This window comes from Oryctolagus cuniculus, chromosome 15, assembly GCF_051225735.1.
Source record: "Oryctolagus cuniculus isolate XC-2025 breed Fujian yellow rabbit chromosome 15, ASM5122573v1, whole genome shotgun sequence".
NCBI classification, from domain to species: Eukaryota; Metazoa; Chordata; class Mammalia; order Lagomorpha; family Leporidae; genus Oryctolagus; species Oryctolagus cuniculus.
The window spans coordinates 28,367,959-28,390,910 of record NC_142881.1 but is presented as its reverse complement, the minus strand read 5'-3'; the positions used below and the strand labels follow the sequence as shown (position 1 = coordinate 28,390,910).

General features: G+C 42.3%; 1 protein-coding gene and 1 pseudogene across 30 annotated transcripts in view; one reads left to right on the top strand and one right to left on the bottom strand.

The window, feature by feature from the left end:
• BTRC (beta-transducin repeat containing E3 ubiquitin protein ligase) overlaps positions 1 to 22,952 on the top strand; it is a 218,483-nt gene that overhangs the window by 54,576 nt on the left and 140,955 nt on the right. For 26 of the 30 annotated variants that reach the window (XR_007911097.3, XR_016221989.1, XM_051824122.3 and 23 more), the window contains one exon: positions 15,614 to 15,721. The exons of the other annotated variants lie outside the window; for them this stretch is intronic. Coding sequence is in view for 24 of the 26 variants with exons in the window: in XM_051824122.3 (XP_051680082.1) it covers positions 15,614 to 15,721 (108 nt within the window). In the remaining 2 variants the exon portion in view is untranslated. The remainder of the gene's footprint in view (positions 1 to 15,613; positions 15,722 to 22,952) is intronic. 30 annotated transcript variants of the gene reach the window in all.
• On the bottom strand, positions 796 to 15,579 carry LOC108178436 (large ribosomal subunit protein eL8 pseudogene; annotated as a pseudogene).

Below are 22,952 nucleotides of genomic sequence, written 5' to 3'. Positions count from 1 at the left end.
AGTCCCGGTCGGGGCGCCGGATTCTGTCCCGGTTGCCCCTCTTCCAGGCCAGCCCTCTGCTGTGGCCAGGGAGTGCAGTGGAGGATGGCCCAGGTGCTTGGGCCCTGCACCCCATGGGAGACCAGGAAAAGCACCTGGCTCCTGGCTCCTGCCATCGGATCAGCGCGGTGCGCCGGCCGCAGCGCGCTGGCCGCGGCGGCCATTGGAGGGTGAACCAACGGCAAAAGGAAGACCTTTCTCTCTCTCTCTCTCTCTCACTGTCCACTCTGCCTGTCAAAAAAAAAAAAAAAAAAAAAAAAAAGGTAGAGTTACAGAGAAGTAGAGGCAGAGAAAGAGGTCTTCTTCACTCTCCAAATGGCTGCAATGGCCAGAGCTGGGCCAGTTTGAACCCAGTAGCCTAGTGCTTCTTCCAGTTCTCCCACATGGATGCAAGGGCCCAAGGATTTGTGCCACCTTGTACTGCTTTCCCAGGCCATAGCCTTTTTTTTTTTTTTTTTTTTTTTTTTAAGATTTATTTAGAAAGGTAGAGTTACAGAGAGAGGGAGGAAGATACAGAGAGGTAACTTCCATCCACTGGTTCACTCCCTAAATGGGTGCAATGGTCAGGGGTGGGCCGATCCGGAGCCAGGAGCCAGGTGCTTCCTATGAGTCTCCTGCATGGGCACAGGGCCCAAATACTTGGGTCATCTACCACTGCTTTCCCAGGTGCATTAGCTTGGAGCTGGATTGGAAGTGGAGTAGCCAGGACTTGAACCAACGCCCACATGAGATGCCAGTGATGCAGGCAATAGCTTTACCTGCTTTGCCACAATGCTAGTCCCAAACTCTGTCTTTTTGTAACTTGGCAATGCAAGCCGCAGTTTGGACCCAGAAGTTTTCCTCCTCAATAGTGTCAGATCTTGTCATAACTGTTATTGTGGTTGGTGCTGATGGCTTCCACCAGCTTAGCTAGAATGCCTTTGTCTTCCAAGTTCACTTGCTTGGAGGCAGTGGTGGTACAGCTCTTAGTGTAGACTAGGCGTCCTGGTCTGGCCTTCCACATAGGGTAGGCAGGAAAATGACCAGTTCGTTGGGATCCGCTTCGTGTGCAGCTACGACCAGCTGAGTCTCTTTACTCTCCACCGAGGCAGTGACAGTACTGATCCCTGCTTGAAGGACGAGTGAGCTCTTAGTGGGGACATCCCCTTTGGCAGATGCTTTGTTCCTGCCCACATGAGTGGTCTCTGCTTTCTTGCTTTGTCTCTGGTCTGTACTTGTGGCTCAGCTTAAGCAGTTAAGTAGATGTTTGGCAGTCCAGGGCCTGAGTGCACTGGAGGAGGCACATTCAGCTGCTTGAAGAGGATGGACCTTTGCTGATGCAGCCAGATTGTAGTGCTGCAACAGCCAGAGCCAGGCCAGGCTCAGAGGCCAAGAACTCAACCCAAGTCTCCCATGTGAGTGGCAGGACTGAACTACCTGAGTCATCACCTGCTGACTCCAGGGTGTGATTAGCTGGAAGCTGGAACTTGGAGTGGAACCAGGACTAAACCAGGCACTCAGAGATGGGATGTTGGGTGTCCCAAGCTGTGTCTTAACTGCTATACCAAACACCCACTCCATAAGTGTGTGTGTGTGTGTGTGTGTGTATATATATATATATATACTTTTTTTTTTTTTTTGACAGGCAGAGTTGACAGAGAGAGAGAGAAAGGTCTTCCTTTGCCGTTGGTTCACCCTCCAATGGCCGCCGCGGCCGGCGCGCTGCGGCCGGCGCACCGCGCTGATCCGATGGCAGGAGCCAGGAGCCAGGTGCTTTTCCTGGTCTCCCATGGGGTGCAGGGCCCAAGCACCTGGGCCATCCTCCACTGCACTCCCTGGCCACAGCAGAGGGCTGGCCTGGAAGAGGGGCAACCGGGACAGAATCCGGCGCCCCGACCGGGACTAGAACCCGGTGTGCCGGCGCCGCTAGGCGGAGGATTAGCCTAGTGAGCTGCGGCGCCGGCCTGTGTATGTAAAACTTAAGAGTCAGCAAATGCCTCCAGGGGAACTTGTTGACAGAATGTCTGGTTCACTGTAATTTCTCTTCTGCCTGGGATCAAGACTCCTAAAGTCTTGGCTACATTAGTTGTTGCCTAATGCCTTCAGTTTTCTATAATCTATTAAACATTTCTTTTTAAGATTTATCTTATTTGAAAGGCAGAGTTACAGAGAGGCAGAGAGAGAGAGAAATTTAGTCTGGTAACAGTTACTACATTATAGCCAAAAGCAAAATCCCAAATATGTATATTTTCATTAATTAATTTTCCACATTTGATTTTAAGCATTCTGAAACTGCAGAAGAATTATAATTAAAATGGAAATAACATTTTTTCCATAAGCCATGTAGGAGTAAAGCATTAACACAATGCTCCATCACCCCTGAATTCAGTGATGTGCATTTCCTACCCACAAAAACATTGTCTTGCATAACCTGATAACAATCATCAGAATAAGGAAATTCATAATGACACATCATTGTCATGTAACCCACAGACCCCTGTTCAGGTTTCTCTGGTAATCTCAATAAATGTCTTTTACAGTGAAAAGATGCAGTGCGAGTCCTGCGTTCCATCTGGTGGCTGTGTCTCTGTGGTCTCCTGACAGTCCTTCAGTGCTTCTTGACTTGGGTGACACTGACAGTTTTAAGGATTATAGGCCAGTTCTTGTGTAGTGTTTTTGAGCTTGCATCTTTCTGATGTTTTTTCTTGATTAGATCGAGGTTGTTTTTCACTGGAATATCAGAGGTGATGCTGTATTCTTATTGCATACTGTGAAGTGACACATGTTTTTTTTTTTTTTATCTTTTTTTTTTCTTTCTTTTTTTGACATGCAGAGTGGACAGTGAGAGAGAGACAGAGAAAGGTCTTCCTTTACTGTTGGTTCACCCTCCAACGGCCGCCGCGGCCGGTGCGCTGCAGTCGGCGCACCGCGCTGATCCGATGGCAGGAGCCAGGTACTTATCCTGGTCTCCCATGGGGTGCAGGGCCCAAGTACTTGGGCCATCCTCCACTGCACTCCCTGGCCACAGCAGAGAGCTGGCCTGGAAGAGGGGCAACCAGGACAGAATCCGGCGCCCCGACCGGTACTAGAACCCGGTGTGCCAGCGCCGCAAGGTGGAGGATTAGCCTAGTGAGCCGCAGCGCCGGCGACACATGATTTTAATGTGTTGCATTATTGGTAATATAAATGTGATTCTTTTGATTAAGATGCCAACCAGGCTTTTTTCCACTGTGTAATTAGTTTTGTCCGTTGTAATGAGTAAATATTTTGTGTAAAGGTATTTTGAGACTATGTAAATATCCTATTCCTCCTCAAACTCCATTAATGGAGTCATGAATTTGTTTTCTTCAGTGGCTTATTTTATGAGTGATCTCTTGTTACATAACAAATTACCACAAATTGAATGACTTACAATAACAGCATACATATTTTCATATTTTAGGGTGAACTTTTTAAAAAAGGTTTTTTTTATTTGAGAGGTAGAATTACAGACAGAAGGAGAGACAGAAAGGTCTTCTCTCCACTGGTTTACTTCCCAAATGGCTGCAACAGCCAGAGCTGAGCCGATCTGTAGCCAGGAGCTTCTCTGGCTCTCCCATGTGAGTGCAGGAGCCAGAGCACTTGGGCATCTTCTGCTTTCCCAGGCCATAAGCAGAGAGCTGGATTGGAAGTGGAGCAGCCAGGACATGAATTTGTGCTGATATGGGATGCTGGCTCTACAAGCAGTGGCTTAGCCTGTTTACCACAGCGCCAGCCCTAGGGGAGGATTTATACGTTTAAACTTGAAGTGACAAATAGTTATTATATGTTGAACATCCCTAATCCAAAGGCCTGAAATCCAACGTGCTCCAAAATCTAAAACATATTCAGCACTGACATGAAGCCACAAGTGGAAAATTCCATACCCAACCTTATGTGATAGGTCACTGTCGAAACACAGGTGCACTAAAAATATTGTATGAAATTTCCTAGAGGCTATATGTATGAGATTGTATAGAAAACAAAAATGAATTTTATGTTTAGACTTGAATCCCAAGATAGTGTTATGTTCTTGAAAACATTCCCAAATCCAAAATATTTTTAGTTCTAAGCATTTTGAATAAGAGATGATCAACCTATATATAAGGGGATTTCAAATAGCAACTTATAAGCTTTGTTTTTCATCATAAGTTCCATTGCAGTCCAGATACCTTTCTGATAATACATACCATTTAGTTTTTCACCGAAGAACTGAGTTGTTCTGTGAATTTAACCGTGGCAATGCAGTCTTCTGTTTACATTATTAACTATAGAAAATGGGTGCCCTTTAAATAATTTTCTAAGGTTAAGAAGAAAAAGGAGGTCTGAAGGAGCCAAATCAAGACTGTAAGGTGGATTCTTAATGATTTCCTATTGAAACTCTTGCATAGTTTCCTTCGTTTAATGAGAGGAATGAGCAGGAGCTTTATCATGGTGGTGTAAGAATTGCCTGGTGAAGCTTTCCTAGGCATTTTTCTGCTAAAGCTTTGTTTTGCTAACTCTCACAAAACACTTCCATTATAAGTTTATGTTGTCATTCTTTGGCCTTCCAGAGTCAATGAGCAAAATGGCCTGGAACATCCCCAGAAACTGTTGCCTTGACCTTTGCGCGTGACCAGTCTGGTTTTGCATTGAATATACCATTTTCTTCTTTTAATTAATTAATTAATTTTTAAAAACTTTTATTTAATAAATATAAATTTCCAAAGTACAACTTTTGGATTATAGCATCTTTTTCTCCCCATAACCACTCTCCCACCCGCAACCATCCCATCTTCCACTCCCTCTCCCATCTCATTCTTCATCAAGATTCATTTTCAATTATCTTTATATACAGAAGATCAATTTAGTATATACTAAGTAAAGATTTCAACAGTTTGCACTCACACAGAAACACAAAGTATAAAATATACTGTTTGAGTACTAGTTATACTATTAATTCACATAGTACAACACATTAAGGACAGAGGTCCTACATGGGGATTAAGTGCACAGTGACTCCTGTTGTTGATTTAACAATTGACACTCTTATTTATGACTTCAGTGATTACCCGAGGCTCTTGTCATGAGCTGCCAAGGCTATGGAAGCCTCTTGAGTTCACAAACTCTGACGTTATTTAGACAAGGCCTTAGTCAAAGTGGAAGTTCTCTCCTCCTATCAGAGAAAGGTACCTCCTTCTTTGATGGCCTGTTCTTTCCGCTGGGATCCCACTCACAGAGATCCTTCATTTAGGTCACTTATTTTTAAGGAACACAAATGTCATAAGTAGAACTTCAGGAATATAGTTATTCTTCCCACCATATCTACCCTACCATCCACACTCCCACCCCTTCTCCTCCTCCCTCTCCCTTTCTAGTCCTATTCTCCATTAAGATTCATTTTCAATCAACTTTGTATACAGAAAACTAACTCTATGCTAAGTAAAGATTTCAACAATTTGCACACACAAGCACACACAAAAAAACTTTGAGAACAAGTTTTACAGTTATCTTTCATAATACAACTCATTGAGGACAGAGGTTCTGCATGGGGAGTTAGTGCACAGTGACTCCTGTTGTTAATTTAACAATTAACACTCTTATGTATGACATCAGTGACCACCTGAGGCTCTTGACATGAGCTGCCCAGACTATGTAAGCCTTTTGAATCCACAAACTCCATCGGTATTTAAACAAGGCCATAAGCCTTGCTCACTCCACTAGGGCACAATCCTCCATGCCGGGTCACTCTCCTGGGCATATGTTTCTTCCCATCATTCTACGTGGGCCCTGAAACTCTGTGCCAGGCTCTTACGCATCAGAAATATCTTTCTTAAACTACTTGGATTCCAAAAGCCTGTAGTAGACCACTGTAACCACTGCTGCCACTCAGTATAATGCCTTCTTAGCCTACATTCACCTAGCTGTTGAAGTGAATTGTTCAGGTAGGAAAGAAGAGGGAGAGGTATCAATTAGTATTTTTAAAAATCTTCCTAGTATTTTTATTACCAATGCTTAAAACATTTTTTTTTTTTATATTTTATTTGTGTAGGGAGGGAGAGGGGAGATCTTCCATTTGCTAATTCACTACATGTCTATGATAGCCAGGGCTGTGCCAGGCTGAAGCCAAAAGGTGAGAGCCCAGTCAGATCTCCCACATGGGTAACAGGGATGCAAGTACTAGAGTCATTGTCTTCTGCCTTTCATGGTGCACATTTAGTAGGAAGCTGGAATCAGAAGCAGAGCCAGGGCTTGAATCTAGACGCTTAGATCTGGGATGCAGATTATTCCAGTTGGCATCTTAACCTGTGCCAACTGTACAGCCCAACACATGCTTTCAGCCTGGTGCATTATTATTAATACAGAAATGAGTTACTCTCACATCTGTGAAATCACTGCAGGTTTATATCCATGCTTTCATGCTATATTTTTACTTATACATTTGCATACCAGAGGTTTAATATCACATCAGATTCATGATTTCTGAGCTTTCCTGCCTTCTCTTCTCCTGCAACACTTTTATTTCCCAGTGTCTAGCATGGTAGTATCATTCTTCAGTCTTTCAAGTTTGAAATCCTGGAGTTACTTCTGACTCCTCTTCCTCCCTTTCTCTTTCTCTCTCTCTATAGATAGATAGATAGATAGATAGATCTCCTTCCTTCCTTCCTTCCTTCCTTCCTTCCTTCCTTCCTTCCTTCCTTCCTTTTCCTTTTTCTTTCCCTCCTCTCCTCCCTACCCCTCTCCTCCCCTCCCCTTCCTTTTTTTAAGTTTTGTTTCTTTTAGAAAGGCAGAGAAGCAGAGGCAGAGAGAGAAAAAGCTTCCATCTGCTGGTTCAATCTCCAGATGGCCGCAGTGGCCAGGGCTGAGCCAGGCAGAAGCCAGGAATCAGGAGCTTCTTTTGAATCTACCACATGGGTGCAGAGATCCAAGCACTTGGGCCATCTTCTAATGCTTTCCCAGTCACAGCACAGAGCTGGATTGGAAGTGGAGCAGCTGAGAATTGAACAGATGCACGTTTGGATGCCAGCACTGCAGGGAGCCACAAACTCATTCCAGGTCTCCCATGTGGATGACAGGGACCCAACTACTTGAGCTATCACCACTGCTTCCTGGGGTCTGTGTTAGCAGGAAGCTGCAGTCAGCAGCCAGAGCCTGGAATTGAACCCAGACACTGCGATGTGAGACAGGTGTCCTAACAGATATACTAAATGCCTGCAGTTGTCCTTGTTTTGATGTTATTTATTTGAAAGAGTTACACAGAAAGAAGGAGAGGCAGAGAGAGAGAGAGAAAGGTCTTGCATCTGCTGGTTCACTCCCCAGATGGCCACCATGGCTGGAGCTGCGCAAATCTGAAGCCAGGAGCCAGGAGCTTCTTCTGGGTCTCTCACATGGGTGCAGGGGCCCCAGGACTTAGGTCATCTTTCGTTGCTTTCCCAAGTCATAACAGAGAGCTGGATTGGAAGTGGAGCAGCTGGGATTTGAACCATCGCCCATATGGGATGCTGGAACTGCAGGCAGCGGCTTTACCCATATGCCACAGTGCTGGCCCGTGGCTATTCCTTTGATGATTACAGTAGCTACTTGGATGAATTTTAATTTTTTTAGTCAGTCTGGTACCCCTAAACCAGCTCTGGCTCCCTCCTCTCCCCCTTTTAAAGATGTATTTGAAAGAAGAGTTAGTGAAGGGGAGACAGAGACAGAAATCTTCCATCTGCTGGTTCACTTCCCAGATGGCTGCAACAGCTGGAGCAGGGCCGATCAGGAGCCAGGAGCTTCTTCCAGGTCTCCCATGTGGGTGCAGGGGCCCAAGGACTTGGACCATCTTCTACTGCTTTCCCAGGCCACAGCAGAGAGATGGATCGGAAGTGGAGCAGCCAGGACTTGAACCAGTGCCCATATGGGATGCTAGCACTGCAGGCAGAGACTTAACCTACCATACCAGAGCACTAGCCCTACTGTGTCTGACTTTTAAAGTGCCATTTTCACGGAACACTCTCCTATCTATAGTTGCTATTTGTGTTCATTTATCTCCCTAAAATAGGATGTAAACTATTTCAGAGCAGATCTTTGTGGTAATGAGTCTATAAATTTTAGAGACGAACACATTGGGGTCTTGTTTCTGTCATTTACATTAGTCATTATAACTTTTCTGAACTTGGGTTTATTTTCCTCTTAAAGTGAAAATACAAAACTCTTTAAAAGACCATAATATGTAAATGAAATAATATATTTAAATAATCTGCAACAATGTCTGCCAAATAATTTTTGTCTGATAAACTTTAGTTCCCCTCTCCTTGTATTCTACCTGTTTCCATTTCTGGTAATGAAAAATAAATATTTGATTGGTGTATGAATTTATTGATTCTGTGATCCATGTTTCATGATGATGTCCCAGAATATTTTGCAATCGAAATTCATGGAAGCCTGTTCTTCATAATAATGCCACTTTATGCTTTTTTTTAAAAAATACTTTGCAGTTTTTAGAACCTTTATATTGGTTTTATTATAACTTTGTGAATTAAACCTAGGCAGATAGGTGATGAGGGGAGGTTATTTTTGGAGTGATCTATATTGGAATTCTTAAAGGTGATCATTGAATTTGTATAGGTAGAAACCAAATGTACATTTTATGGCCTGTGAATACTGCAGTTCTCTTGGCCTGAATTTTTTAGTTGATATAGTAGCGAAAAGGGAATTCTTCTATTCCATGGCTTAAGGACACATAAACTCTCAATGCAGCAATCCTTTTATTGTTGATCATTATAGCTTCTATTACTCCTAGAAGTTGACCAACAGGGACCTGAGTTTAAGAGATTTTGTCATTCAGCTTTCATATAGTAAATGCTGAGGCCAGCCCTTTGCCTGTAGGGCTCTCTATCAGTGAAGAGAATCTGTGACATTACTCCAGGCAGCCAAGTGCAGGGGGAGGAGAGGAAGTTTTCACTGTTCTCTGTGTAAATGAATTTGTGCCGTTGAACCTGATGGGCAGTAGACACTATATTTTTCCTGAAGCACTAAAGACTCTTTGTTGCGACATTTCTATCTTTTTTTCTGATACTTTCAGATAGTAGAAAAGATGATCAAGCACGTGTGTTTTTGTGTGTGTGTGCGCGTGTGTGTGTGCGCATGTGTGTGTGCATGCACATGTGTGCAGGGACTGTGTATGCTTAATAACAGTCATTGTGATAAATTATAATATTTAAATTTTTGATTTTTTCAAAACTGTCTCTTGGAGTGAGGTTAGGTAGAAAATGAGCTGAGAAATAGGTGCTGTGCAGGGCTGGATTTGTATAGAATGGAGACATGGCTGTTAACTAACCTTGCTGTAGCTTTTCAGACTGTGTAGGGGAACTGCCTAAGAAGTAGGTCATTCAAAAGTTCTTTAACAGTTAATAGAAGTTAAATATTTAAACATGAAAGTGTTGTTGCTGGATTGCAGCTTAATATAGAACCTTTTTTAATTAAAGTTTTTAAATATAGAAAGAAAATCTTAGTAATTTAAATATAATTTGGAAGGAGAAACCATAAGGGTGGCCCAAACCCTCAGTAGAAAGCTGTATGCTTGGAAGCTGATCTTGTGGCAGAGCAGATTAAGCCTTGTTTGCAATGCCTTTATCCAATATGAATACTGGTTTGAGTCCTGACTACCCTGCTTCTGATCCACCTCCCTGCTAATGTGCCTGGTAAGGCAACAAAAGATGCCCCAAATACCTGGGTCCTTGCCACCCACGTGGGAGATGTGGATGGAGTTGCAAACTCCTGGGTATCTGTCACTTTCTTTCTCTCTGTCATTCTGCTTTTCAAATAAATATTTTTTTTAAGGGAAAGCTGTGTGTTTTCTGGGTGTTTTAAAGGTAGATTTTATTTTTATTTTTAAAAATAAATTATTTGGGGGCCGGCGCTGTGGCGCAATGGGTTGATGCCCTGGCCTGAAGCGCCAGCATCCTATATGAGTGCTGGTTCGAGACCCGGCTGCTCCACTTCTGATCCAGCTCTTTGCTATGGCCTGGGAAAGCAGTAGAAGATGGCCCAAGTCCTTGGGCCCCTGTACCCACGTGGGATACCCGGAAGAAGCTCCTGTCTCAGGGCTTCGGATCGGCGCAGCTCCTGCTGTTGCGGCCAATTGGGGAGTGAACCATCAGATGGAAGACCCCTTTCTCTTTCTCTCTCTCTCTGCCTCTCCTTTCTCTGTGTAGTTTTGATTTTCAAATAAATAAATAAATCTTAAAAAAAATAATTTACTTGAGAGGCCAAGAGAGAAAACTTTCCATCTGCTAGTTCACTTCCCAAATGCCCTCAACTCCTGGGGCTGGTCAAGGTAAAAATTGGAAATCAGGCATTGAATTGACATCTCTCCCATGGGTGCCAGGGACCCACCCAGCTACTTGAACCATCATGCGCTCTGCCTCTCAGTGTCTGTATTAGCAGGAAACCAGAGTCAGAAACCCGAGCTGATTATCACAGTTACTCAGTGTGGGACACAGGCAACTTAACTGAGTCTTAAACACTAAGCCAAACACCTACCCATAAGGGTAAAATTTAAAGAGCATTATTTATTAAATGTAGTGTGACAGAAAAGTCTTAGGTCTGTCAGGAACTGGATGATCAGAATGGTCCTGACACAAGCACACAAGCACACACACAAACTATATGAGTTCAGTAACCAAAATGACAGTAATTTCTACTCTGTTACTTACTGCTCAGATTGCCTTTGATTCCCCTCCTTCATTTAGCTGATTTTCCAAAATGGGAAGATAGAAGGGAAGGAGGTAAAGTAAATGAGGTAGCCTCCTCCATTTATTTTGTAATTATGTTTTTCCTCAATATTTTTAAGTGACACTTACCAGTATGGGTAAGATTAATTGTTATAATGCAAACTGATTTGAAAATTCATTTTTAAATTGAGCCATAATATATATAAAATCTTATGATAATTAGCAAATCTGACTATATTCAAGTGTAGTTTTCATACCCATACCAATTGTTGTAATAATCAAGAATGCATCCTCTGTGTGGTATTTGCAAGTTAATGCTGTTTTGGAAATCACACTGGTATATCTAGCAGCTTTCTTGGGTATATGTGACTCATTATTGATTATAATTTTATTTTGGAATTTTTGTTTAAAAGGATGGAGTAAGCCTTTTGAAATTTTTCATTGTTTTGAATTTTGTTGGAATATATGGATGAATGAATAACAGGAAAGAAACTCAGATAATTCATCTGAGTAAAAATCTGCAAATCTGTAAAAATAACAGAATGCTATATAAAATGGAGAAGACGTATAATTCACAGGAGGAAGGCCTTAAAAACTTACCAAGCAATACTCAGTAATAGAAATAAATATATATCAGGGCCAGCATTACAGCATAGTGGGTTAAGCCCCACCTGCAACCCCCGCATCCTTTATGGGTATCCTTTTCAGTCCTGGCTGCTCCACTTCCAATCTAGCTCCCTGCTAACATGCCTGGAAATTCAGTAGAAGAGTGCGCAAGTGCTTGGGCTCCTGCTACCCCATGGGAGACCCAGATGAAGCTCCTGGCTCCTGGCTACAGACCAGCCCAGCTCTAGTCATCGCTGCCATTTGGGGAATGAACCAGCGGATGAAAGACACCCCTCCCCTTTTCCCTCTCTCTGTCTTTCAAACAAATAAATAAAACAAATCTTTAAAAGAAAATAAATATTTTAATAAAAAAAGAGTCCCAACTCAAGGGCTTCTGGTTGGCTTCTAGACCCGGCTCTATTGCACATCATGCAGATGGTTTCAGCATGTACTTTGGTTCCAAGGGCCACCTACTGCTTCTGAAGGTAATGCACTGTTTCTCAGGTGCATTAGCAGGGAACTGGATAGGAAGTAGAGCAGCCTGGAATTGAACCAGGGTCCATATGGGACGCTGGCATTGCGGGCAGCTGCTTAATGCCCTATGCAACAGTGCCAGTCCCTACTGTTTCCTTTTAATATGAGAATCTGTTGTACTGGAAACCACTGAAAGAGATTGAAATTTGTATAAATAGTTCAGAGGGGCCGGAGCCGCGGCTCAATAGGCTAATCCTCTGCCTTGTGGTGCTGGCACACCAGGTTCTAGTCCCGGTCGGGGCGCTGGATTCTTTCCCGGTTGCCCCTCTTCCAGACCAGCTCTTTGCTGTGGCCAGGGAGTGCAGTGGAGGATGGCCCAAGTGCTTGGGCCCTACACTCCATGGGAGACCAGGAGAAGCACCTGGCTCCTGCCTTCAGATCAGCGCGGTGCGCCGGCCGTAGCGCTCCGGCCACGGCAGCCATTGGAGGGTGAACCAATGGCAAAAGGAAGACCTTTCTCTCTGTCTCTCTTTCACTGTCCACTCTGCCTGTCAAAAATAAATAAATATATAGTTCAGAGGAGAAAAACAGTGGGTGTGGATTGGCAGGGTGAAACACAGAAGGAAATAGGGGTAAGGTGAGCATTTGAACAGGGTGTAAGGAAGTTAATGAGCTGGAATGCCAGGACCGGTTGGAAGAACAAAGAAGGCAGTTGAAGTAGGGAGTGGGGAAAGGTCACACTGATAGTGTGCTTGGATTTCATGCAGTGGTATAGAGAGCCATTCTAAATTTTTGATGAGAGTGACATAACAGCGAAGATAATTATTTATTCTGTTTATCTGCTATTTGCAAAATGGATTGTATTTTGAGGTGAAGAAACAATCGAAACAAGTAAAAAAAGAGGAGATTATGTGGCAGTTAGGAAAATTTAGCTGTTTTGCTTGCTGTGCTACCCAGTGATACCTTTCGTGGCTATTCTTTTTGAAATCTGATATCTCTGGATCTAAGGATGGATAGAAGCAAGAGGAATTCTGGACTGAGAGTCTGGGCCAGAAATTTAGTCTTTAATTCTCTACTTTTTAAATTAACGCATGAACAAATACTGAATTTCTTCTGTGTATCAATTGCTTTAACTATAAAAAGAGGATAATGATCAAAAATGGGGTGTAGATCAGATAATCTTTTGGAGTCCTTTGCAATCTACTATCCTTATATCAGTTGTAGGTGGTATGAATGATGAATACATTGCTTCCCTTTATTTTTAAATTTTCATGGCAGACAGACCAACACGTCTCCTATCTAGTGGTTCTCTCTCCAGATGCTCACAATAGTCAGGGCTAGGCCCAGCCAAATCCATAGCGGGGAACTCAAATTTGGGTCTCTAATGTGAGTGTCAGGGACTCAACTATTCAGGACATCATCTGCTGCCTTCCCAGGGTATGCATTAGCAAGAAGTTGGATCAGAAACAGAACCAGGACTCAAACCTAGTCACCCCCATATGGATTGCTGGCGCCTCAAGTGGCGTCTTAGCTGCTATTCCAAACACCCACTACTGCTTCCCAATATGAACAGTATGAACTCCACTTTGCTTCCCAATATTAATTTCTATAACTAGAGAGAAAAAAGCCCACAATAGTAAATATTTCAAAATCTAATATAAAGCTTAGTGATATCTATATTATATTTTAATCCATGTACTCCCCCCCCCCCTTTTTTTTTAAGGATTTATTTGAAAGTCAGAGTTACACAGAGAAGGAAAGGCAGAGAGAGAGAGATCTTCCATCCACTGGTTCACTCTGCAGTTGGCTGCAATGGCCAGAGCTGTGCCGATATGAAGCCAGGAGCAGGAGCTTCTTCTGGGTCTACCACTTGGGTGCAGGGGCCCAAGGACTTGGGGCCATCTTCTGCTTTCCCAGGCCATAGCAGAGAGCTGGATCAGAAGTGGAGCAGCCGGGGCTCGAATGAGCGCCAATATGGGATGCTGGCACTGGAGGCAGTGGCTTTACCTGCTATGCCACAGCGCCGGGCCCCATGTACTCCTATTTTAATATGTGCTATGACTAGGTGAACTAGGTCTACTTTTAGTTTCTTCGTTTTTTAGGATTTATTTTATTTGAATGGCAGAATGATAGAAAAGTGGGGAAAGAGAGAGACATCTTCCATAGATTGGTTCACTACCCAAATGGCCACAATGGCCAAAACTGATCCAGGCCAAAGCCAGAAACCCAGGGCTCCTTTGGGTCTCCCTATGGATTATAGGGACCTGATTACCTGGATCATCCTCCATTGCCTTCCTAAGCACATTAGCAGAAGCTGGATCAAAAACAGAGCAGCTTGGACTTGAACTGGTGCTCCGATGTGAGATGACAGCATTGTAAGCAGCAGTGTAGCTCACTGCACCACAACGTTGGCCCCTTGGTATTTAAGTTTTTGGTTTGTTTTTACTTTTTATTAGACTTTAATAGCATTCAAATTGATGGACAAAACTTCCAAGGACAGAACTTTAAGATGGGATATTTTTAGAGGAACAGGAAAATTGTAGAAATTGTTCTGAAGGGTACATTGTTTCTTTGTTGTTGTTTGTTTTTAGATTTCCTTATTCATTTGATAGGGAAGGAGAGGGAGAGCTTCCATATGCTGGTTCTCCATCCAAATAGCTGCAACAGCGAGGTCTGGGCCAGGCCAAAGCCAAGATCCAGTGACTCCATAAGGTCTCCCACATGGGTGGCACTAACTCAAGTATTTGAGCAATATCCCCTGCTTCCCAGGCACATAAGCAAGGAGCTGGACTGGAAGTGGAATTGCAAGGATTTGAACCAACACTCCAGTAGGGTATGCAGGAATCCCATATTGGGGCTTAACCTGCTGTACCATAACACCTGCCCGCTTCTGGTACAGTGTTTTATAAGACACAGTAGCCTACCAGTGTCATTTACTTGTGACTTGTGTTACTGGCAATTGGAATTGCTACCTTTTTTGGGGGGGGGGGGCAGGATACATTCTGTACATATTTACACTCTCACACCCACTCGTTTTGTTTGAAAGGCTTTAATACCTGTGGTTTTCTTGATCTCTCCCCTCTACACCCCCAGTGGGTCTGTCTCTCTGACTCTGCTGTTGTTTTCCCTCCTGGTTTGGGTTGTTTCTTGCCCTTGCTTCTCCCTCCTCCCAACCCCCCAACCCATCTGGAAAAATGAAGAGGCAGCTGCTATGGTAACTATGCATTTTGGTTAATGAATAGCAGACTAACAAGATACATAAAACACTTGCAAACTGTGCAGAGAGTTAGTTGTTGTCAAAGCCGGAGGCATACAATACGTTTTCTTCTAAAACAACAACAACAAAAAACACAAAAACCTTCCTGTGGTGTTCTGTTTTCTGATTTGCCATTCCTAACATTGTAATGCTACCATGAAGTATTTGTCTTATTGCTTAGTCTGCACAACATTTTAACCTGTGGTTGAATTTATGGGAGATGAATTGAGGTGTGTAAAGGAAAGTAATCAATTGAATTAAGAAGTAGATTGCCTTTAGACTCATACAAAGAAGAATAGAGACACAAATTTTTATTAAAACTTGTTTTTTGACCTATTACCTTTTTTCCTATTGCTTTTTGGCTACTAGTGTTTCTGAGTTTTTCTCTGGGATTAGAACCAGTAAGTAGTACCATTTCTTAAAGATGTTTCTATTGTAAAGGCCAGCTGCAAATGGAATATTACATTCAGGCAAGCCTTGAAAGTTCCTGTAATCTGTGCCATCCTGTCTCATACTGTCCCATCTCATAGTTGTCCTCTCTCTGCAGTGCTCTATGCCCAGGTCTCTGTGGCTGGGCTGCTCCAGCCTGGCGGACAGCATGCCTTCGCTGCGATGCCTGTATAACCCAGGGACTGGCGCACTCACAGCTTTCCAGGTACTCTCTCTGTCTCTGGGTTATTTGTGGGCATTAGTGTGTATGTGTAATGCATTAGTTTGTCCCTCCTCTTTCCCATGCTTTACTTAACATTCACCCTTTCTCTTTCTTATTGCCTGTATTTCACATCCCTCGGTACTCCTTTAATGATTAATTTTAATGTAGATCCAGACTGATCATTTTTGTCATGATTGGCTTGCGAAAACTGACATAGTACAGCTTGACCATTGGTTTTCAGATCTGCGTAGAAATTTGATAGTCAATTTTAATGTAAGTAAATAGCAATTCAATGTGTAATATTTGTTCTGGACCTACATAAAGCCAATTAATGTACTTAACCAGTTAATTGCAATCAGTTGCCTGAACATCACCTTATGTTTTTATAATTGCTAAAAATATGAGTGCTCTATTCACAGTGTCTCATTGTTATACAGCTATACATATATATATATAATATATACATTTTAAGAAGTATTTTTTTAGTATCTTAAGTAATGGTTCCAGTTTTTAGGTGGAAATGGCTTTTGGGTACAGTATTCAGCTTAAAGCAGTCCAGCTGGTCTTGCATAGATTGACAGATTCTAGTTCCCCTGACCTCTTCCTAGAGATAAGAAGAGTTCCAGAATGTAAGAGGAAAACTATTGAGAAAGAACATGCAAACTTACAGGGGAAAATGTGAGGAAGAGCTTGGTGCCCATTGTTTGCAGATTATGGTATCAAATGATTGTTCTCTTGGCAGAATTGTTACCTGTCCCCCTAAATGCTAAATGTGCTTATTATTTTATAGTAACACACAACAACTTAGTTTTTATTTGTTTTTAGTCTAAATAGTTCATATTTTATTTGGAAGAAATTCAAAGGCAAGCTGTAAGTATTAGAGTGCTTATAACTAAGTCTTAGTTTCAAGAGGGAATTTAAGTATTCTGCATTCCTCACCTGTGCTAACATTTACTAATCTTTTATGATACTACTTTAGCGATGATAATGCTGGAGGTTCTCATTTTTCTTTCACAAGATCTAATATTAAATTTTGATTTGTACTGTGAGATAAAATATAGTTAAATGTGTTGGTTATATCAAGTCTTAAATCTTTGTGATATGATCTTTTTTTTTAAAGATTTATTTATTTACTTGAAAGAGTTACACAGAGAAAGAAGGAGAGGCAGAGAGAGAGGTGTCTTCCATCTGCTAGTTTACTCACCAGTCGGCCGCAGTGGCCAGAGCTGTGCCGATCTGAAGCTCGGAGCCTAGAGCCAGGGGCTTCCTCTGGGTCTCTCATGCAAGCACAGGGGCCTAAGGACTTGGGCAATCCTTACTGCCTTCCCAGGCCACAGCAGAGAGCTGGATTGGAAATGGAGTAGCCGGGACTCGAACTGGCGCCCATGTGGAATGCTGGCACTGCAGACCGGGCCTTTAACCCACTGGGCCACAACACCAACCCCTGTGATATGATCTTGAACAAGTTGTTGCAATGAGTTTAGCCAGTATGCAGCATCTGAGACAAAGTCATTCAAAACTGCTTTTACTTCAGATACCAGTTGTGAGTTTAAGGGCTTCCACAATCACTTTGATAATTTGCTAGAAAAGACTTCAAGAACTTACAGAAAGCAGTTATACTTAGTTTATTATAGAGAAAAGATACCGGTTAAAATTAGCCATAGAAGTGATACTTAGGGCAGAATCTTGGAAGGGTCAAATATAGAGCTTCCTGTCGTCCTCTCCCTGTGGAGTCATGCATGGAGTTACTGCCTCCCAGCCATAGTGTGTAGCAGCATACACAGGAGATTGCCAGGCCTGAAACTAGCCAAGGCTCCATCACGTATTGCCCACCTGGCTCACCTTTAGTCTCCAGCCCCTCCCATAGGTCATGCTAATTCCTTTAGTCCCTGTCTGCTCCTGGTATTGGAAATGATAAAGTGTGGTTCAGAGCCCACAACGTGAGTCACTTTTGTCCAATGAGTAAAGCCTCCAGGCCAACAGATATTCCTATCAGGAGAGACGTTCCAGGGATCTAGAGATGACGTTCATGACCACTGTGAAAATTTGATGAAAATTAATGATTTTTTACATGTTGCCAGATTTTTACATACATGTTTATTATATTTCTATTCTGTGAAATAAAAGAGGTGTTAAATAATGTAATTCCAAAAGTACACTCTCCCAAACTTATAAATTCTATAAAAGAAATATGCAGGGAACTGTCAGAATTATACAGAAGAGATCTTACCTAACCTGAGGGTAGGAATAAGGATGAGTGGGAACTAATGAGACAAAGGGGAGGAGTGGAGAGAGAGGTAATATTTTAGGCTTGAGGTAGGTAGAGCCAGTACAAAGGTCCCAAGGACAGGTGGGGCTTGGTGCATTTATTGGCCCTACTGAAAATAAGACTTTTTCAGAGAATAAAAAGAAAGGAGAGAATGGAATGAGAAAGCCTGGGGAAGCTTGATCACTCAGGCCTTGCCTTAGTATTAAGACTAGCAAGCTACCACAGGGCTCTGAAAACAGGTCAGACCTGGTCAGATCTGAATTTCTCTGGCTGTATGAAGAGGCAACCAGATGCATTACTCTGGCTATAAGAGCAATAATTTCAGTAATGAAAGGGACAAATGATGGCAGTTTGGTTTTGGCCTCAGAACCTCTTTGCACTTCTAAAATTTATGAGGATACCAAAATACTTTTGTTTATATGGATTATATCTATTGATATTTACTATATTTTTATTCAAAATGAGCAGAAAATTAAATATTAATTTACTAATTCACTTAAAACAGCTATAATAAACTTAGGGCATATTAATATGAATAGCATTTTAATGGATAAGTATATTTTCAAAGAAATTAAGACTGGCATTGTATTACATTTTAAAAAATCTCTTTAATGTCTGGCTTAATAAAAACCAGCTGGATCCACATATCTGTTCCTGTATTCAATGTGTTGTAGTATATTTTGGGTAACATATATGAAAGATATCTGGCCTCACATAAATATATAACTTAAAGGGGGGAATATTTTAATACACTTTTCAGGAACTATAATTACTTAAAGATTAGTTGCTGTATAGGATCTGAAAACAAAGTAGTAAACTGCCTGTGTTGTTATATGAAAATCCATTGATCTCAACCTTTTTACCCCACAAATTATGTTGGAACAATTGGATTCCATATGCCAAACAGTGAACCTTGGCTGTTAATTGTACAATATATAATAATTAACTTGAAATGAATCATAGGCCTAAATCTGAGCTAACATTATAAAACTTTGGGTTAGGCATAAATGAGACACAAAAAGCATAAACCATAAAGGAAATAACCAGTGTTGGACTTCATCACTCTTCAAATTCTCTGCTTTTGAAAAGACACAGTTTAAAAATGGTAAGGTGGGGCCGGCACTATGGTATAGTGGGTAAAGCTGCCACCTGCAGTGCCGGCGTCCCATATGGGCACCGGTTCAAGTCCTAGCTGCTCCATTTCCAATCCAGCTCTCTGCTAATGTGCCTGGGAAAGCAGTAGAAGATGGCCCAAGTGCTTGAGCCCTTGCACCCATGTGAGAGACCCAGAAGAAGCTCCTGACTTCTGGCTTCAGATCAGTGCATCTGTGGCTGTTGCGGCCAATTGGCGAGTGAACCAGTGGATGGAAGACCTCTCTCTGCCTCTCCTTCTCTCTCTGGGTAACTCTGACTTTTAAATAAATAAATAAATCTTTTTTTAAAATGGTAAGGTAAGGTACAGACTGGTAAAATTATTTGTAAAATACATGTCTGATTAAAAAAAAAAAACTTGTATTCAGAATATATAAAGCATAATAAGATAAAGTGCTCCATAAATTAACAGGCAAAGATTTGTCTGGATGCAATACCAAAGAAAATATACAATTGGCAAATGAAGCACGTGAGAAGTTGCTGTCCTTTTAGTCATTGATTGTGCAAGGTAAAATCACAAGTTATTACTATGTTGCTCCCCTCCTGTTGCTTTTCCCCACTCCAGATGTGGGCATAAGAATTCAGTAGACACCTAGTTAGTCTTTTTTTTTTTTTTTCTTTAAAGATTTATTTATTTAAAGTCAGAGTTACACAGAGGAGAGGCAGAGAGGGAAAGGTCCCCAGATGGCCACAACAGCTGGAGCTGCGCCGATCTGAAGCCAGGAGCCAGGGGCTTCTTCTGGGTCTCCACTCAGGTGCAGGGGCCCCAAGGACTTGGGCTATTTTCTACTGCTTTCCCAAGCCATAGCAGAGAGATGAATCGGAAGTGGAGCAGCCGGGACTTGAAGCAGTGCCCATATGGGATGCTAGCACTGCAGGCGGCAACTTTTACCTACTACGCCACAGCGCCAGCCCTGTGATCTATTGTTAATTGATTTCCACAGTGCCCCATATTGAAGCTTTGGTATTGAGGCTCAATATATAATGATGGTTTGAACTGTATTGGGTAAATGATAAAGGTAGTCATACACAATTAAAACCTATGCAAGTTAAAATCTTCTGACTTGGACACCAAGATACCAAGAAAAATTCAGATTTTCATTTGGACTAAAGCAGTTTATTTCAAAGAGTTAGAGAAACAGTTTTTCATCTACAGGTTCACTCCCCAGATGGCCATAACAGTCAGGCCTGGGAGATTCTCCCAGGTCTCCCATATGGTTACAGGGCCCAAACACTTGGCCATCTTCTGCTACTTTTCCCAGGCCATTAGCAGCGAGCAGGATTGGAAGTGCAGCAGTCAGGACACATACCTGTGCCCATATGGGATGCTAGCATTGCAGGTGCTTGTTTTACTTGCTATACTACAATGCCAGCCCCCATTGCCTGCTGTCTTCAGTGCGCATTAGTAGGGAGTTGGAATTGGAAAGTGGAGCTGGAGCTCACACCCAGGCACTCCAAAATGGGATTGTAGGTATCTAAATGGCATCTCAACTGCTATACCAAAAGCCTTCCATGAGATGATACTGAAGCAGTCTAAAGACAGGAGGGGCCGGCATTGTGGCAGAGAGTTAAACTGTAGCCTGCAGTGCCAGCTTCCTTTAGGTGTGCTGGTTCGAATCTCAGCTGTCCCACTTCTGATCCAGCTCCCTGCTAATGAGCCTGGGAAAGCAGTGGAAGATGGCCCAAGTGCTTGGGCCCCTGCACCCATGAGGGACACTGGATGAAGCTCCTGACTGCTAGTTTTGGCTGGCCGATTCAGCCGTATTGGGAGTGAACCAACTGATGAAAGATCTCTCTCTCTCTCGGCCGGCGCCGCGGCTGACTAGGCTAATCCTCCGCCTTGCGGCGCCGGCACCCCAGGTTCTAGTCCTGGTCGGGGCGCCGAATTCTGTCCCGGTTGCTTCCTCTTCCAGGCCAGGGAGTGCAGTGGAGGATGGCCCAAGTGCTTGGGCCCTGCACCCCATGGGAGACGAGGAAAAACACCTGGCTCCTGCCTTCAGATCAGCGCGGTGTGCCGGCCGCAGCGCGCCGGCCGCAGTGGCCATTGGAGGGTGAACCAACGGCAAAGGAAGACCTTTCTCTCTGTCTCTCTCACTGTCCACTCTGCCTGTCAAAAAAAAAAAAAAAAAAAAAAGATCTCTCTCTCTCTCTCTCCCCCCCTCACTCTTTATAACTCTGCCTTTCTGCTTTTCAAATAGAAAAATAAATTATATAAATATCTTTATGAAAAAGAAGGAAAGAATTATGAACAAATTCACCTTTGGTTTGTTTAATATTAAAATAAAAAATATTAAAAAAAATAAATACCACATCCCCTCATAGGCTACTGTTTTTAGAATAAATTTGGGGAAAGGTTTATTAAGAAATTTTGCTGCTGGGGCTGGTGCTGTGGCATAGCAGGTGAGGCCGCTGCCTGTGGTGCTGGCATTCCACATGGGCGCTGGTTCAGGTCCCAGCTGATCCACTTCCAATCTGGCTCTCTGCTGTGGCCTGGGAAAGCGGTGGAGGAGGGCCCCCTTCTTGGGCCCTTGCACCCGTGTGGGAAGCCCAGAGGAAGCTCCTGGCTCCTGGCATTGGATCAGCTCAGCTCCAGCCATTGTGGCCATTTGGGGAGTGAACCAGTGCATGGAGGACTTTCTCTCTCTCTCTCTCTATGTCTCTCTCTCTCTGCCCCTCCTTCTCTTGTAACTCTTTCAAATAAATAAATAAAACTTTAAAATAAATAAATAAATAAATCTTTTAAAAAAGAAAGAAACAAAATGGGCTTTGAATTATGTTGCAGAAATGAAATTGTGTGGCATAGGCAGGAATGAAAAGCTTAAGAAACACCTTATGATAGAATCCTAGAGGTGGCTATATGGTGTAATAATTAAGAGCATGGACCTTGGTGCCAGGTTGCCTGGGATTCAGATCTGGCTTTGTTAGTTTCTCGGTGTGGCTTATTTATAAGTATGTGATCTGTCCATACCTTAATTTCCTTACCTTTAAATTGGGAATGCTGCTAGGGTTAAATGAGCTGATTTTATATTAAGTCTTCAGAATAGCATTTGGCAGATTAATGAGTTTTATATTACTAGGAAAATGCACAGAGGACTAGGTTTAAAGGCTTTCATCAAATAGTGTTTTTCACCCTGTATAAAACAGTATACTATTAAAAAATTATTATTTTTCCTCATAATCTACAACACAGTTTTGTAATATGGAGAACCTTATTCTTGGTTCAGATATTGATAAGATAATTTTCTCCATATTGCTGTAAGTATAAATAATTACTTTGCTTATCTTCAATGAGGTTATTATGTCTTATGTAGCAGAAATGAGCTTATGTTCTGGTTTTATCCTGTTAATTCAATAGTTTGTACTACGTCAAGTTCAGCATACACAGGTGCTAAATATTACTGGCTGATTGATTGGCAGAAACAGGATTTGAACTTCATACTTTCATATTTCCACTGCTGGAATTACAACAGTCTTAGTACATTTACATTTTTCTGGTTTGAATCTTATTTACTTAAATTTTTCTTTAGGTTAAATTAACAAGTAAAATGCACACATCTTAATTGTTTTTTAAGGTGAATTTTGACAAATGTATAAATTTGTATAGCCTACCTTACTGGCAAGATTCAGAATATTACATAACCTGAGAAAGTTCTTTCATAGCCATTTCCAATCAGTACCCATTCCCCATATGTGATTACTGTTCTGTCATTAAAAATAAGTTTTGCCTGTTCTTGAACTTAATGTACATGTAGTCTTGCAGGATTATTCTTTTTTTTTATTTTTATTTTTTATTATTTTTTGACAGGCAGAGTG